The following is a 17,378-nucleotide window of genomic DNA, read 5'->3' as shown; positions in this document are numbered from 1 at the left end:
ACCCTACTTCCCATCTTACACAGAAATCAATTCTAGAGTACCAAAATCAAAATGTAAAAGGCAAAATGAGTAACTTCATGGCCATACATTAAATATTTCATGAATTAAATGCAGAAATCAGTAACCATGAAGGTGCTCAACTAAACTGAAATGTATAATTTCTGCACATAGAACAGGGGAGGACAACACATAGAAGAAGACAAGCCATAGACCAGAGAAGATGGTTGTCACATATAGAACAAAACTGACAAAGGACTGTAAGACAATGCAATATAAAAATAAATGAAAAGAGGAAATCTAAATAACAAAATTAAAAGGTGCTCAATCTCATTAATAACCAAGGATGCAAATTAAAACACAATGAACTACCACTATACATCCATCAGAATGAGTGGCCAAAACTTTAAAACCTGACAGTAACAAGCAATGATGAGGATATGGAGCATAAGATTTCTTCCACACTATAAAAAGCATTGTAAATTAGATTAGTACAAATATTACAGAAATGCATGTTTATGTGCAGCAAAATACAGGGAAAAGGATGTTCTTAACAAAACTTCCTAACTACCAAAAAAACTGAAAACATTCCAAATGTCTGTCAAGAGTATGTTACCCAACAATGAAAATCAAACAAACCACAGCTAAACACAGCATGAGCCATCATGCAACCCTGAGTTTAAAAAAATCAAAAAAGGCAGAAAAGAATAAAGGCTGGTGACATTTTGGGGCTATCATTAAGGATGAAGATAAATTTAACAGGTTAGTGGGAATATAGTCATGTAATGGAATGTAGTTACATAGCTCATTATTGTTGTTCCAAAAGTAAAGAACTCTTAAAAAACAAAAAAGCCCACATAGATGGGGGTATATCAAAGAAGCCAAATGAAAGAGTTCCATGTCCAAAGTAGAATGACTTGAGAAACAAAAGGAAGTAGTATTGGGTTACAACCCAAAGTATGAATAAATACCCATGAGTCCACACAGATATGAATAAATGGTAGAGTAAATTTATAACTAAGAGAGAGGAGATAAAGAATGCCAAATAATTACACAGATACTTCACCCTCTGTAACCACCTATTTGTGCTTCTTAATCCACTCACATATCACCCATTCCCCCACACCCCCACCCCATCTGGCAACCATCAAAATGCTCTCCATATGCATGGCTCGGTCTCTGTTCTTCTTGTTTGCTTACTTTTTTTAGATTCAATTGTTGATAGATATGTATTTACTGCCATTTTATTACCCATAGTTTTGATCTTTTTCTTAAATGAGTCCCTTTAATATTTCATACAATAATGATTTGTTGATAATGAATTCCTTTAGTTTTCTTCTTGTCTGGGAAGCTCTTTATCTGCCCTTTGATTCTAAATGATACCTTTGCTGGGTACAGCAATCTAGACTGTAGGTCCCTGCTTTTCATGACTTTGAATATCTCTTGCCAATCCCTTCTAGCCTGCAAAGTTTCTTTTGAGACTAACTTTCTTTTCTCTTGCGGCTTTTAAGATTCTCTCTTTATCTTCAACCTTTGGCATTTCAATTATGATGTGTCTTGAAGTGGGCCTCTCTGCATCTATCTTGTTTGGGACTTTCTGCTTCTTAGACTTGCATGTGTATTTTCTTCACCAAATTAGAGAAGTTTTCTTTCATTATTATTTCAAATAGATTTCCAATTTCTTGCTCTTTCTCTTCTCCTTCTGGCCCCCCTATGATGCTAATGTTGGATCACTTTAAATTGTCCCTGAGGCTGCTTATACTATCCTTGTTTTTCTGAATTATTTTTTCTTCCTGTTGTTCTGATTGTTTTTTGCTTCCTTATGTTCCAAATCATTGATTTAATTCTCAGCTTCATCCACTCTACTGTGGTTTCCCTATAAATTATTCTTTATTTCAATTAGTGTATCCTTTATGACTGGATCTTTTTATGGTTGAGGTCCTCACTAAGTCCCTTGAGCATACTTATAACCAATGTTTTGAACTCAGAATCTAATAGATTGCTTATTTCCGTTTTGTTCAGTTCTTTTTCTAAAGGTTTGATCAGTCCTTCATTTGGGCCATATTTCCCTGACTTCTTGTTTTAGCAGCCTCCCTGTGTTCATTTTATGTATTAGGTAGAGTTGCTATGGCTCCCTGTCTTGGTAGCATGCCCTAATGTAGTAGGCATCCTATAGGGTCCAGTGACACAGCCTCCCCTATCACCCAAGCTGGGTACTCGAAGTATGCCCTTCATGTGGGCTGACTACACCCTCCTCTTGTAGTTGAGACTTGATTTCTGTTAGCTGGTCAATGGGAGGGATTTACCCCAGTCAGTCAGCTGCAAGGACTGGCTGTGACCACTGACCACTAGCCTCTGCCCTCCGTGGACAATCAGCTGTGCATGGGCAGGGTGGTGGTGCTCCAATGTGGTGTGTAGCTGTCCACTGGGTGCGTAGGCTCTGAAGTTTTCCAGGTAGTGCAGGCCAAGGTCAGCCTCCACCTGTGTTTTGCCTGGGGACCCTGCCTAAACTACAAAGCAATCTGAGGTGGCTGCTACTTGAGTTGGGCTTGGAGATTCCGTGGCAAAGCAAAGCTGTGAATCTAGGCTGGTTGTTGCTGGTGCCAAACTTGTGGCCACTTAGCGAGAGGTGCAGGGATGAGGGCTCACAGAGGATTTAGGAAGTTGTGAAGCATGAGCCAAGACCAGTCATTCATATGGAAAAGCAGCTTGTCTTGTGTGGAGTCTCTGAAGATCTCCAGGGTGGGAAGGTGTTAGCCATGTTGGTAGTCTCAGATATGGCACCAGCCTGCCAGCTCTGTGACTCTGTAGGGGGAGGGGTCAGAAAATGAACAGTGGACTCTGCACGCCCCTCTGCTTGATGCCAGATACTTCATATTTTCCCTGTGTACCACTGGTGCCTTTCAAGCTGCTACCCTGGTGCTGGAGCTCAGAGGGAGGGAGTGAATAGGTGAGTGTGTGGGTTCTTTAAAAGAAACTGCTTGGAACTCCAGAAGTTTCTTCCACCAACTCCATCCCTGCTGGTTTTTGCAGCCAGAAGTAATAGGGACTTATCTCCTGACACTAGAACCCTGGACAGGGGAAACCTAGTGTGGGGCTGGAATTCCTCCCTCCCAAGATACCGCTCCCAAATTTTTATCCCTCACATGTGGGTTTGGAACCAATCTGTTCCACATCTCTGCCCCTCCTACCAGTCTGGATGGATGTGGTTTTTTTTAATTCCATAGTTGTTGACTTCCATTCAACTCGATTTCAGATGGTTCTGAGTGAGAGTAGTTCTATATTTTAGTTGTAATTTTTATGTGGTTGTGTGAAGAGGTGGGCCGTGTTTACCTATGCCGTTACCTTTACCACTAGTCAACAATGGAACTTTACATCAGACAAATTTCAATAGAGGGAAATTCTATTGGAATAGAAAAGAGGTCTGAGAAACCTCCACAGCCAACAGGAACCTAATGAAACAAGACAATTAAATGTAGTATGAGAGCCTGAAACACACAAAGAATATTAGAGAAAACTAAGAAAACCTGAAAAAAGTATAGATTTTAGTTAAAAACAACGTATCAATATTGATTCATTAATTGAAATGAATGTAACAAGGATAACATGTTAATAATCAGGAAAGAAGATGTAAGGTATACTGGAACTCTCTGTACTTCTCCATAATCTTTCTATAAGTCTAAAATTACTCAAAAAATAAAGTCCATTAAATTTTTTTTTAAGACCAACAGATCACAATATCTAAGAAAGAAAACTCAGAATATATGTACTGCTAGTTTATGAAACATAGACCATTACAAACTTATGTCAAAAGGATAGGTTTTTGAATAAGTGATGCTGGGACTATTGGATGTTCATGTGGGAAATTATATTATTGCCTCACTTCATATACAAATTACAGTTGGACTAAAATTCCAAATGTTTTAAACTATATTTTATTGATTATGTTGTTACTGTAGTTCCAATTTCTTTCCCCTTTGCTCCCCTCTGCCCAGTACCCCCTTTCCCTCCAGCAATCCCACCCCCCTTAGTTCATGTCCATGGTCATGCATATAAGTTCTTTGGCTTCACCCTTTCCTGTATTATTCTTAAATTCCCCTTGTCAATTTTGTAACAACCAATTATGGATCTTAATCCCTGCACCATTTCCCCATTTCTCCACTTCCCCACTCCCAACTGATAACACTCCAAACGATACCCATACCTATGATTCTGTTCCTGTTCTGGTTTGCTCAGTTGGATTTTGTTTTTATTTTTGAGATTCAGTTGTTGATAGTTGTGAGTTTGTTGTCATTTTAGTGTTCATAGTTTTGATCTCCTTTTTCTTAAGTAAGTTCCTTTGACATTTCATACAATAATGGCTTGATGATGGCGAGCTCCTTTAGCTTCACCTTGTCTGGGAAGCACTTCGTCTGCCCTTCCATTCCAAATGATACCTTTGCTGGATAGAGTAATCCTGGTTGCAGGTTGCTATCCATCACACTGAATACTGCTTGCCACTCCCTTCCTGCCTGCAAAGTGTCCTCTGAGAAATCAGCTGATAGTCCTAAAGGCACCCCCCTGTAGGCAACTCTCCGCCTCTCTCTTGATGCCCCCAGGACTCTGTCTTTATCTTTCACCTTTGGCATCTCAGTCATGTGTCCTTGTGTGGTCCCCTCTGGGTCCAGCTTGCCCGGGACCCTCCATGCTTCCTGGATCTGTATGTCCATCGCCTTGGCAATATTTGGGAAGTTTTCCTCATTTTTTTCAAATCTTGCTTCCTCATTCTGCACTGGTTGACTTGTTTTTTTCTTCCTTATGTTCCAAATCAATGATTTGAACCCCGGTTTCCTTCCCTTCACCATTGGTTTTGTGTGGACTTTCCTTCGCTTGACTTAGCATAGCCTTCACTTCTTCACTTACGCGTTTGCTGTACTCAATCATATCTGTCAAGCCTGTGAGCATCTTTATCACCTGTGTTTTGAATTCTGTGTCCATTAGGTTGTCTGTCTCCTCATCTGTTAGGTTGGCTATCTCCTCGTCACTTAGTTCTCCCACTGGAACCTTGATAAGTTCTCCCTTTTGGGCCATATTTCTCCGTCTTCTTATTCTGACAGGCTCCTGTGTGTGTTTGCCTCTGAGTCCCGGGTAGAGCTGTCACTCCTATTACATTGTAAGGGGCGGAGCCTTAGGGATTCGTCAGTATAGGGCGACCTGTTTCACCATGTTGTGGCGCTGTTTGTGGGGGAGGGGTCCGAGAGGGAACAATGCCACCTGCCCAGCACTTGCCGCTTTTCCAGGCACCTCTCCCACTTCCGCACCGGACTGGCACCCTTCTAGCTGATCTCCTGGCCATCGTTCCTAGAGTGGGTGGGTCTGCGGACGTTCTAGGACTCTGGGGGCCTTTAAACAAATGGACTCTGCTGAGACCGGCAGTTTCAGGCCTCCACCCCAACCCTCACTGGTATGCACAGTCAGAAGCAATGAAGCTTGATTTTCCCTGGTGCTGGGACCATGCGCTGCGAGGTCTGGTGAGGAGCTGGGAATGCTCCCTGGGTGTTCCTTTTGACCTTTTAAAATGTGTGACTGTGCTTTCCGCCAGCCTGCCACTGCCGCCGCTGCTGCTGCCACCATATCGCGTCCTCTCCATCCTGGATCCGCCCCTCCTACCTGTCTGGATGGGTATTTCTTCTTTATATCTTTGTTTGCTGGACTTCCATGCAGTTTAATTTTCTAGAACTTCTGTTTCTTTCTAGTTTTGAGGTAGTTGTATTGCTTCTTAGTTGTGAAGGGAGACACAGCATGTCTGTCTACACCTCCATCTTGGCCACAAGTCCCCCCAAGTTTTTTAAATTACAAGGAAAGGCTTAGTGAATATCTTCCTGAAAAGAAAAGCCATCTTAAGCAGAAAAAAAGAAAGCATTAACCATACAGAAAAGTTTTTCTCAACATAAACTTTTTTGACTTCTAAAAAAGAAATGATACTATTTAAGAAAGAAAAAAAGGCTCTGGCAGTGTGGCTTAGTTGGCTGGAACATCATCCCATAAACCGTAAGGTCAAGGGTTCAATTCCTGGCCCAGGCATGTTCTTGGGATGAATATTTGGTCCCCAGCCAGGGTGAATGTGAGAGGCAACTGATCGATGTTTCTCACAACTCTTTTTTTTTCTCTCTAGGTCTCTCTCTTTGTCTCTCTCTCTCTCCCCGTCTTCTTCCCTCCCTCTCTCTCTCTCTAAGAATCAATAAACATGTCCTCAGCTAAGGATAAAAATAAAAATAAGAAAAAAAAAAGAAGAGAACTAAGAGAAAGGAAGAAAGGAAGGAAGGAAGAAAAGAAAGAGAGAAAGAAAGAAGGAAAGAAAAAACAAATGACTGGCTAAGTAATGGTGTTCAAACTAAAATGACCCAACGAATGATGAAGAAGAAGAAGAACAAAGAAGAAAGAAGAAGAAGAAGAAAGAAAAAAAGGACAAATGATTGACTAAGTAATAATGTTCAAAGTAAAATGACCCAAAGGATTAACATATAAAATACAAATAAGAAAATTCTGGAAATAAATAAAATGAGAAAGCCATAGAAACTGGGGAAAGGACATGAAAAGACAATTCAGAGAATTAGGGGCCATTAAATAAATGGAAATATGCCCAATGTTGGTAGAAATGCACATTTAGAGAAACAAGATGGCAGAGGAGTAAGTGGAAGCTACAGTAACCTCCTCCCAGAACTAGTATGGATTTACAACTTAATTGTGGAGAAATCATCTGGAATAACACTAGCTGGAGAGAAGTCTTATAACCACGGAGAGACAGAAAAGGCCGCTACATCACAACATGACCGGTAGGGAGTGCGGAGACACGGAAGGGCCGGCTGGTCTCCCACGGGTGGAAGCTGAAGGGACTGAGAAACAGCTCAGCAGCCAGGGGTTCCCCCTGAGAAGGGCAGGGTCTAAACCCCCAGCTGAACTTCCCAGCCTACAGCAACAGAGTGGAAAGTAAAATAGTATCCAGCTGAGAAAAGCAAAAAGCCACAGGGTTTCTTGCTAGCCGGAGAGAAACAGCAGGAGAAAAAGAGCTCTTAAGTGGATCACATACAAAAATATTTTGCCCCCACTTACCCTGGGCTCAAGCAGAGGGAAGACAGAGAGGACTGGAGACACTTGGGGAGAGTTTGGTGTGGTGGCTTTGAGGGGAGAGCTGGGGAAGCGGCCGGCCGGGTCCCAGTGCTGACTCATCCCCACACTGCAGGCAGACCATTCCCCTTGGAGTGGCGTCAACCTGAGGGGAAGCAAAAGCCCTGCCTACAGGAATTAAGTTGCCACACCCACGGTCCTTAAGCCTGACAGCTAATCACAGATTGAATAGATTAACAACTAAAGAAGACAGACAAAGGCAGTAGATCCTTGAAAGTCTCCAACAGGCTGCCTAGGCCCAGACTGGTACAGGATCTGATGCCACCAGGGGCAGATCCAGGAAGTGCAAATTATTCTAAGAAAAACCAACAAACAATAGGAGTCACAAAAATGGGGAGACATGGAAACAACCCCCCATCGAAAGGAAAGGTAGAATCCCCAGAAAGAGTGCTAAATGAAATAGAGGGGAGCAAACTATCAGATATGGAATTCAAAACATGGATTATGGAGAAGCTCAATGAGCTCAATGGAAACTACAAGGAACTCCAGAAAAACTACAAGGAACTTACTGAGAATTACACCGGCATGAAAAAGGACATAGAAGCTATCAATAAGAGCCAGGAGGAAATGAAAAATATGATCTCTGAATTGAAGAACACAGTAGAAGGAATTAAAAGCAGGTTAGAGGAAGCAGAAGATCGGATCAGCGAGCTGCAGGACAACGTAGACAAAATCTCACAGACAGTGCAACAAAGTGAAAAAAGACTGAACAAGACTGAAGAGGCTCTAAGACAGCTGCAGGACAACATGAACGTAATAATATCCGTATCACAGGAATTCCAGAAGGAGAAGAAGAGCAAGGAATAGAAAACCTCTTTGAAAAACTAATGACAGAAAACTTCCCTAACATGAGAAGAGAAAGTCATGCAAGTCCAGGGAGCACAAAGGGTCCCAATGAAGATGAACCCCAACAGGCTCACTTCAAGACAAAAGGGTTTTGGACAGGTGAGATGTACCTGGCACACCTTCCTCCAAAGAAGCCCTTCTTTTCCCTAATGTGGGACATTGTCTTTTGTCATCTAGTGGTTATGGATTGAATGATGTCTTTTAACCCTGTTGCCAAATCTGTTGCCTCCAGAATACAACAAGGATGCCAGTCTGTTACATCAAGCATGCCGTTGTCCGGGGACAGCCAACCAACCTGGAGTCTGCACGATCCTTCCCCATGTGGGAAGGCCACCCTCCCCTCCACATCCCCACTCTTATTAGGGATTTCTGGACCCAAGGGTAGGTAGGACGACGGCCATGTCCAGCTTGAAGCAGCTAGAGGAGCTCAAGACCTTCGTCCATTGTCCTTTATAAGATTATAAAGGGTCTTAAGTCTGAGAGGGAGGGATTGTTATTTTTTGTTAAAATAATTAATTAATTATTAAAAAAAGAAGAACATATGAAAGGGTGAGGCAGGAGAGCTTGTATGTATGACCCATGGGCATGGACTTGGGGGGGGATTGTTGGGGGAGGGGGGTGCTGGGCAGAGGGGAGCAAAGGGGAAAATTGGAACTATTGTAACAATATAATCAATAAAATATACTTTAAAAAAATGCACATTTAACATTTAAGACACCATGTTTTCCCCATCAGATTGGTTAAAAAAATTTATAAAAACTGATAATATTGAATATTGGCAAGAATATGAGAGAAAGGATCTTTAACGCAGTGCCATGGATTAAGTGGTTTAACCACTCTAAAAAACAATTTGACGATATCCATTGAATGTGCATGTCTTCTCTCCCAAACTATTACAAAAGGATCAAAACTAGGGTTTTCATTAACTGGAGTCTGGTTCACTAAACTGTGTTACTATGGAAAACAATGCATTAGCTTTCAAAGAATGAGGCAGATATACAGATGTATGTAGAGACAGATACATCGATATATACTTGCAAGGAGGATAGTGAATGATACCTACAGAACGGATCTTTGCCTACTGTATCCTCCTTTCATGATAGCTCTAGCTTGTCAACACGTAGCCTGTGTCGTACAGCAGAAAGATGCCAGACAGTGATTTGCTGAGCTTTCTGTGGGTATGGAGATTTTGGAAATACAGTAATCAAGGTTATTTTAAAACTATATGAACAGTGGAAGAATTTTAATGAGAGAAAAGAGATGACAACTATTCTTAGTAAGATGCTGAAACCAAAACCTCCAAACAGAAATTCCCTGAGTGATTCTCCACTAGTGGCAGGGCCTGAAGCTGCAAGATAATGATGGACAAGATAAGGCAATACTGTTGCCACAGTTACTGGTATTTTCAGTTTTAGTTACTTTTATTTTAAATAGTCAGCATTTTCCAGGAAATTACCATACTGCTGATTTATAAAGGTTTGCTATATTTACATATGATTTTAGTATGCCTTTCGACAATAACATTTTTGGAAGAGCACTTCTTGATTTTCACTGCTCCCATGAAATACCTCTCCAAGATATATGACTTAGTATATAAAGTTCTTGAACAGTCCATAGAGCATGATAGAATCTATGATTTAAAAATTTTAAAAGATATCAAACATACTTATGTACATATATACATAAGTGTCCAATGTACAGAAAATTCTTGAAGGATGTCCCTCAAACTGAGACAAAAAAATGAGACTGGGGAAGGGTGGGTAAGTAAGAATTCCATCCTTTTTTATCAAGCAATCTTTGACAATGAGTATGTTTGTTGTTGTTCTTTTTAAGATTTTGTTTATTTTTAGAAAAAAAGGGAAGAAAGAGAGAAAAAGAGGGAGGGAAACATCAATGTGTGGTTGCCTCTCATGCACCCCCTGCTGGAGACCTGGCCCACAACCCAGGCATGTGCCCTGACCGGGAATCAACCCAGTGATCCTTTGGTTCACTGGCCGGCGCCCAAATCCACTGAACCGCCCCAGCCAGGGCGAGAATGTTTTTATGTATTACTTGTGTAATTAAAAATTGTTTTGCTTAGTGAAGTAAGCAGAGAGAAGAGGAAGAAGTGGTAGAAGTTTTACATTAAGAGTATTTTCCCACAGGAGTAGTGCGTACACTGTTACTTGGGTGCCCTTCTGCTGCAGCGGCATGTGCCCTTGAGTTACGCTTTCTATCACTGTTCCCCTGGAGACCTGGTTATGGGAACAAGAGCAGCAACATTGCTAAGCAACACTGCTCACAGTATATATGACCCCTGACTGCTAAATAGCATCTGCTTTGTGAGAAACTACAAGGAAAACTGTTACTATCTGATGAGTACACTGTACTTTGAAGCTTCCCTAAATGCAGTGACTCTTGGAACAGGCATGTCTTTTCTGCCTGACTCAAACCTTGCTGGGACATAGGGTCAAAAATATCACAAAGCCAAGGGAGAGTCACATAGGCATTTTAGATTTGCACCAAGTAGCCATGTGTGGAAAAGTCCTTTTCAAACTTTAAAGAGCTTATGCTATTTTTCACAACTGACAACTAAACTGCCTTATAAACCATAAATACTCCATTTTAATCATTCCCTGAGTTAGAGGTAAGCAATGCTATTTTGCATTCCATTAAACTAAGACATTTTGGGGGAATACCAAGGCATAAAACTTAAATTCATTACACAACTACAGTAAATTTATGATTCAAATAAATTTTACCTATAATTTCCCAAACCACTATGGAAAGTTAAATCATTCACTTTATACAACACAATGTGGGACTATATATTAAAAAAATTTCCAAAGAAGCTGGCTTTCAAGTTGTATCTTGAGATAGGAGATTTTTATGTAATTTAAAAATCAAAATCACTTCCTAAAAAAAAAAAATTAATCCTCAGTATAAATCGCAGTAGGAAAAAAATCATTCTTGATGGATAATGATGAGACAAAACTTGCCAAAATATAAGTGTGAATATGCTTTAAATAATGAAGAATAATATCTGCAAATATTGCAAATGAAAATGTCAATGTAACATAATACAAATTTGTGACTCGGTTTTATAAATATTATGATTCCAGTAACTGTCCAGTGTGAGACAGTATTTCATCTGGTTTTAGAATGGTCTTAACAGAACCAAATTCAGTATGGTCAGTGCAACACACAGAACTTTCTTTTTAGTCACACTCTAGTCAACCACTTCTTTTGGTTTTTCTTTTCATTACAAAATCGTATTTCTTGTGGAAAGTATAGAAAAATTAACATAAGTTAAAAATTATCCAGGATAATGATAGTTAACATTTGCTATGTATCCCTTCAGTTTAATTTTTTAGATTTTTTTTTGTGTGTAGTTTTTTCCACTATCATTTATTCCCCCATACCCTCTTTCACCTCTGCTCCCCCAACACACAATCACCACACTTCTTTTGAGGGGTCTTTACAATACATGGCATAGCTTACCAAACCACTCACATTCTGTTTTAATAGTTCTAGGATGGGTCCAGAAATTTGCATTTTTTATAAGAACTGATTCTGGGGAATCCCAGAATAGGACTTCAAAGTTGGAAGAGACTACCCTCACCCCACCTTCTGAATCAGGTCAGAAGGAGGGGATTTCACACATACCCACAAGTATGAGTTTCTTCCTTTTCTTGGAGATCTTTAAGTATTACTAAGTCTTGCAACTGAATAAAGTGAAATATGTCTGTTTTAATTGAAACACTTAATGACATACACCAACTTCCACATAGTTTTTACCTCTGGCCCCAGAAAGAAAGAAAATGCAAGAATGGGGTAGTGTTAATGCTTTATTTCTTAATGAAAAAAGTGAGACATCTAAAGTAAGTAAGGCAAAAAACTCATATCTGTTATTAAATCTGTGTGAAGGTTAATACGAATATCACCATACAGTAGTGCTGCACCCATCTGTGGTTTCACTTTCCACAGTCAACTATAATCCAAAAATAATGAATGAAAAATTCTAGAAATAAACAATTCATTAGTTTTAAAGTGTCCACTGTTCTGAGTATCATAATGAAATCTTGAGCCACCCCTCCCTGTCCTGCCCCGGACGTGAATCATCCCTTGTCCAGTGTCTCCACACTGAACACACTCCCTACCCGTCAGTCACTCAGCAGCCCTCTTAGCTATCAGGCTGTCACAGCCTCACAGTCTGTGTCCAAGTAACCCTTATTTTACTTAATAATGCCACATTCACATAACTTTTATTACAGTAATGTTCTATTTTATTAGTAGTAGTTGTTGTTCATCTCTTATGATGCTTAAGTTATGAATTAAACTTTATCATGGGGATGTGGTTTAGAGAAAAATATAGTCTGTATTGGGTTTGTCTGCAGTTTCAGACATCCTCCTGGGGGTCTTGGAATGTATCCTCCACAGGTAAGGAGAGACTATTTTGTTTACCACACTTTTCTGTATGTTAAAAATACTTGATATTTTTTAAAAGACGTGTAAATAAATAACATTATTCAAAAAGACAGTACAAGAGGATCAGCATAAGCCACCACTGCCTGGAAGCAGCAGCCAATGCCCTTTGGTAACTTATATCTTGGGAGGATGCACTGATTTTATGCCCCTCGACTTAGACCAGAAGAGAACGCAAGACCTGTTTGCATTTGCTTAAAGCAATGTTGTTTTTCACTGTGAACAAGAAGATTTAAGTAAGGATGGAAGGAAAGTGCCCCTCTTGGGTTCACATACCTGTGTCACTACCAGATCCTGTTGACAAAGCTGGCATGATGCAGCCTCAGCCTGGACTCCACGCTCCAAACAAACGCGCTCTGGGCTATGAAAGCCGCAGGGAATTCCAGCTCAATAGCCTGCAGCCGCGCTGTCTACCAAGATTTATATATATCGCACAGGCCGTTTCTACAAAGGAAAAGAACAGTTTAAAATAATAACAAAGAGAAGATTACTAAACTGCAACACTCTGTAACTAACTCATATTCCAACACACTACCAGAGAGATCACAGTTCTTCAGAATTTTTTCTACATGCTACATACAAATATTAAGTGCGAGAGTTTTTCATTCTGATGTGAAATTTCTAATTAAAAATATGAAAGTTCTTCATATTTTTACTGTCTGAGGACTGCTGAATGCATAGATGGAGAACTTAAGCTTTTATAAGTCATGCCATTCAAAAATTCCTTCCCTCTTTAACCATAATTCTAAACTGTATTTCTAATGTAGAACAGATATTATAATTGTAATTTTTAAAAAGAGCTCATCCTAGTATGACAACTGCAAAGTTCTCTAACTGAAAACTGCAAATAACCTTTGAAAGACTACTAGAATTGAAGCAAGATGTTATTACAGATTTACAGAAGTGGTAATAATCTAAAGTAAACCTAACAATCAAAGCTAATATATGAAATAAATTCTTTTTGTAAAAACTAAGCTTTGATGTATCTTGGAAAATACCAATAGTTTTCAATAACTATTTTAACTAATGTTTATCTCAAAATAAATAGTAAAGGTACTACTATATAGTAACTAAGAGCAATTTCTCCAGAGTTTAGCCACATCTCTAATCCTGTTAACTCTGTGATCTGGAACCAGTTATTTAATCTTATTAAGGCCTTAAACTCTTTGTATGCAAATGAAGATAACAGCAATTTAAAACTTCAATAATTAAACATGACAAGGCACATAACAGCATCTGGCACAGGACTTGCAAACAATAAATGCTGGCTATTATGTGTGAATTTAATACAGGTAATGAGATTATAAAGTGTAAACACAAAAGAAAATAGCAAGATTAATACTTACATTGTCCTGACATCTACTGTGTTTCCCCGAAAATAAGACAGTGTCTTATATTAATTTTTGCTCCTAAAGATGCGCTAGGTCTTATTTTCAGAGGATATCTTATTTTTCCATGAACAAGAATTCACATTTATTGAACTAAACATCCACATTTATTAATATACTGTATTCATGTCATCACAGACATCAGCATAACCAGCCAAACTCTGAATTCCATCAAGAATTTGAGGGAAGCTGTAGCAATGACTGCCACTAGGTCTTATTTTCAGGGGAGGCTTTATATTTTTAAGCTTGAAAAAAATGCACTAGGTCTTATTTTCGAGGGGATGTCTTATTTTCGGGGAAACAGGGTAGGAGGAGCCCATGTGGTTTAAATTCGGACTACGACTGCCTAATAACGGAAAGTACACTGTATCTGCATTTTTTAGAAATCAGAAGAACCAAACAGTGTGTTTAATTTTGTTTTTTAATGCATTTTCCACAGTTCTCTATAGAGCAAATTCAGTAATTTAGAAGCATATTTTAACATGTATTAACAGCAAAAACAGACATTGTAAACATGCAAAAAACTGCTTCACTTCGATACTAAAGTCTTTAAATTGATGATTCATATTACAGAATAATAAATGAGCTTGCCAAATTTCACTGGAAAAAGTTCAAACTGTAAAATTCTATTAAAGCCTTCTAAATTAGCTTTTTAATTATCAAAGTGAATGTTCACAGGAAAAAATTCACATCAAATAGATACCTTAGACCAGACTATCTGGTGCAATGTCTTGAATTTTGTTTTCTATTCTTACAAAAGATGACAGAGTTAAAATGTGCCTATAAACCCATATGGAGAGGAGTATTAATTAAAATGAGCGCAGTTATTTTAAATACCAAATAAAAATATAAATCACTAAGCTAGAAATTTTTAAAAATGAGAGAAAAAAACAAAGTTTAATTAATGGCCCTCTCTGAAGCTGTTTTCTCCAATAATTTTAAAAGGCAACTCTGCTTTTATAAATTATTCTAACAATCCAGATTAAAATTCAACTACATAAAAATATTCCTAAATTTAAGCACAAAGAAAGTCAAAACAGACCATAAATAATTTAAAGAATGCATTCAATTAGTAAATTTTTGTTTTGCTGCTAAGAAAAAAGGAGGAGATGGTTAGAATCTGTAAAGTGTATGCACACATATTTTTACCATGAAGGCAATATATATATGTGTGTGTGTGTGGTTAGATAATAATTATGTGTGTCTATCTGTATGTATTTAAGCTCTTTATGCCATGAGAAAAGTTCTAATTTGTAAGGTACAGGTTGTGTAACTGTAGAAATACATACACCGTACAAACTACTTTCTTCGCCCCTTAAAAAACAAACAGTGCTCTACTTTTATAAACCAAACACCATATAAGCAAATTTATGCTTATATCAAACATTCTATTAATACTAAGACAACTTTACATTCCATATCAAAACATCCTTCTGAGCTGATATTGCTGCTATACATATATCCCATATATGGAAAGCCTTAGCGTTTCTTTTTCTTCTTCATAATAAACACTCAAGGTTAAATTTTTCCAAAGTCATATTATTTAAGAAATATATGCTACAATGTAATTATCTTCTCAAAACATATATAAGTATAATAAAAAATAAATGGTTTGATATAATCCCTACCACTAAAATGTTCAAGATTTTGTAAAACAAAGCAGAGTTGCTGGGTTTAAGTTTCAAATTGAGCTAAATTATTATAGTAATCATGGGTTTTTTGGCTAAATTTATTGAAAATGCACTGGAATTTGTCAGAACCCTGCCATAATTATCACTGACTGTTGTATGGAATCGATTTTCTACAACGCAAAAATACCAGCTGTTACAGTATGTCCTGAGAGGGATTACCGAATATTCTTAAATTGAAGTTCAATCCATCTTTCCATAAAAAAGAGAGGGCCAGGAACATAACAGCGGTATCAAGTGCACCTGAAGCATTTACGATGCCCAATAGAACTATTACACCCTCCTTTAAAAAGGCTTATTTTTGAAATTTCATTATTCCAGTTGTACCTTGTTTCTATATATCACACTGTATCAGGTTCTTCTGGCACCTATCATGTGGAAACAGTGAAATATGTGAAGGTCTACTAGCTTACAACGTCCGATTTCTAGCAGCCCTGAGTAACCCTTAGGGCTCCCGTGGCATTCATGACACCTAGTGGTTAATGCCAGGAGTGCAAGTGTTTGTAGCAAAGTTTCCTGAGTTTTCAGTAAAGCAAATATTGTCTTAATTGCTCCCAGTGAAATAGTCATCAGAAAAAAAATGCATTAACACACTATTAAAGAAACACACATTAAAGAAACATACCCTCTGCCTGAATGTCTCCTCTACTGGCAATACTTACTCCTCTCCTGGCAATACTTTTCTGACACCAGAATACGGTTTTCACTTCAGGCAATTCTATGTCATCAGCGATTGCCCTACAATTCTACTCAATTTTGACATTCTATATGGAAATAGCATAAGATTTCAGAGGTTAAAGACTCAGTCCTAAAAGACTGCCCTCCGCTTTCGAAAGACCATCAAAAAGTCCAGCTTGTCAACTGTGCTTCTTATCAATGAACTATATATATCAGAGGTTCCCGAAATCCCATCCTTGGGCTTGATTAACTTGCTAAAGCCGTTCAAAGATCTCAGGAAAACCTTACTTCCTAGTTTTCCAGTTTATTATAAAAGGATACACTCAGGCACAGCCAATGCTCATTTATAAACTACCTACTATGTGGCAGCATCTTCCAGTCAGGGCACATCAGAGAAGGAAAACTCTGACTCCAAAAAACCTCCGCTGCCTTGCGGCATACCTCTTCAGGGGAAAGGCTAAGGGAGTAAACCCCGACAGAAAATCCGGAGCCGGAGTCCCTAAGGCGGTTCGACGTTGTAGTCAACACCGGCAACTCCTGCGGCGCACCTGAAGCCAAGCTGTATTGACTCCGTCTTTCCCTTGGACCCTTCAGCTGCGAAGAGAGGGGGGGTCTGCTGCATGGGCAACAGCAGACCCTCCATATCACCCTGCCCAGGCTCTGTAGCTTCAGCTTCACTGGAGAGGACACTCCAGCGTCATCACAAGATGTCGATTCAACACGGGAGGAGACAGATACCGTGTCACTCCCGAGTCGGACTGCACAGCCATTCTCGGCGGTGCAGATAGACTCTTAAGAAGCTACACCATCGTCTCTCGAGACAGACGGCTGCCGACGACTATGTGGCAGGCCCTGCATTAAAGACTTACCAAGGCAGGGAGAGTGGGATTGGTTGCTCCAGTGCAAAGCAACAAGGAGGCACACTGTCTGAATGAATGACACGTAGGGCAAAGTATAAGGGAAGAGGCTTTAAGAATCCAGTCCCTTTGAATCACTGGCCATTGGCAATTAATTCAACCTACACCCACTCTCAAGTGGTAGTGAGACTTAAAGTTTCAAACCTCTTCTCAAGGTTAATCCCCTAGCAACCAGCCTCTAGCCTTAGGGCTTTCTAAAAGCCACCCTGTTAACATAACACAAAGTGTGGTTG

The 17,378-nt window shown here is 39.3% G+C and overlaps 1 protein-coding gene across 3 annotated transcripts in view; it reads right to left on the bottom strand.

Annotated features, from left to right (window-relative positions):
* MPP7 (MAGUK p55 scaffold protein 7) overlaps window positions 1-17,378 on the bottom strand; it is a 293,758-nt gene that overhangs the window by 217,555 nt on the left and 58,825 nt on the right. For all 3 annotated transcript variants that reach the window (XM_090266643.1, XM_090266642.1, XM_090266641.1), the window contains one exon: window positions 12,751-12,918. In XM_090266643.1, coding sequence (XP_090122769.1) covers window positions 12,751-12,787 — 37 coding nt within the window. In that variant the 5' untranslated portion in view covers window positions 12,788-12,918. The remainder of the gene's footprint in view (window positions 1-12,750; window positions 12,919-17,378) is intronic.

Source organism: Furipterus horrens, unplaced genomic scaffold, assembly GCF_987537825.1.
Source record: "Furipterus horrens unplaced genomic scaffold, mFurHor1.1.pri manual_scaffold_2, whole genome shotgun sequence".
In the NCBI taxonomy this organism is placed as follows: domain Eukaryota; kingdom Metazoa; phylum Chordata; class Mammalia; order Chiroptera; family Furipteridae; genus Furipterus; species Furipterus horrens.
This window is presented reverse-complemented; position numbering and strand designations above follow the sequence as displayed.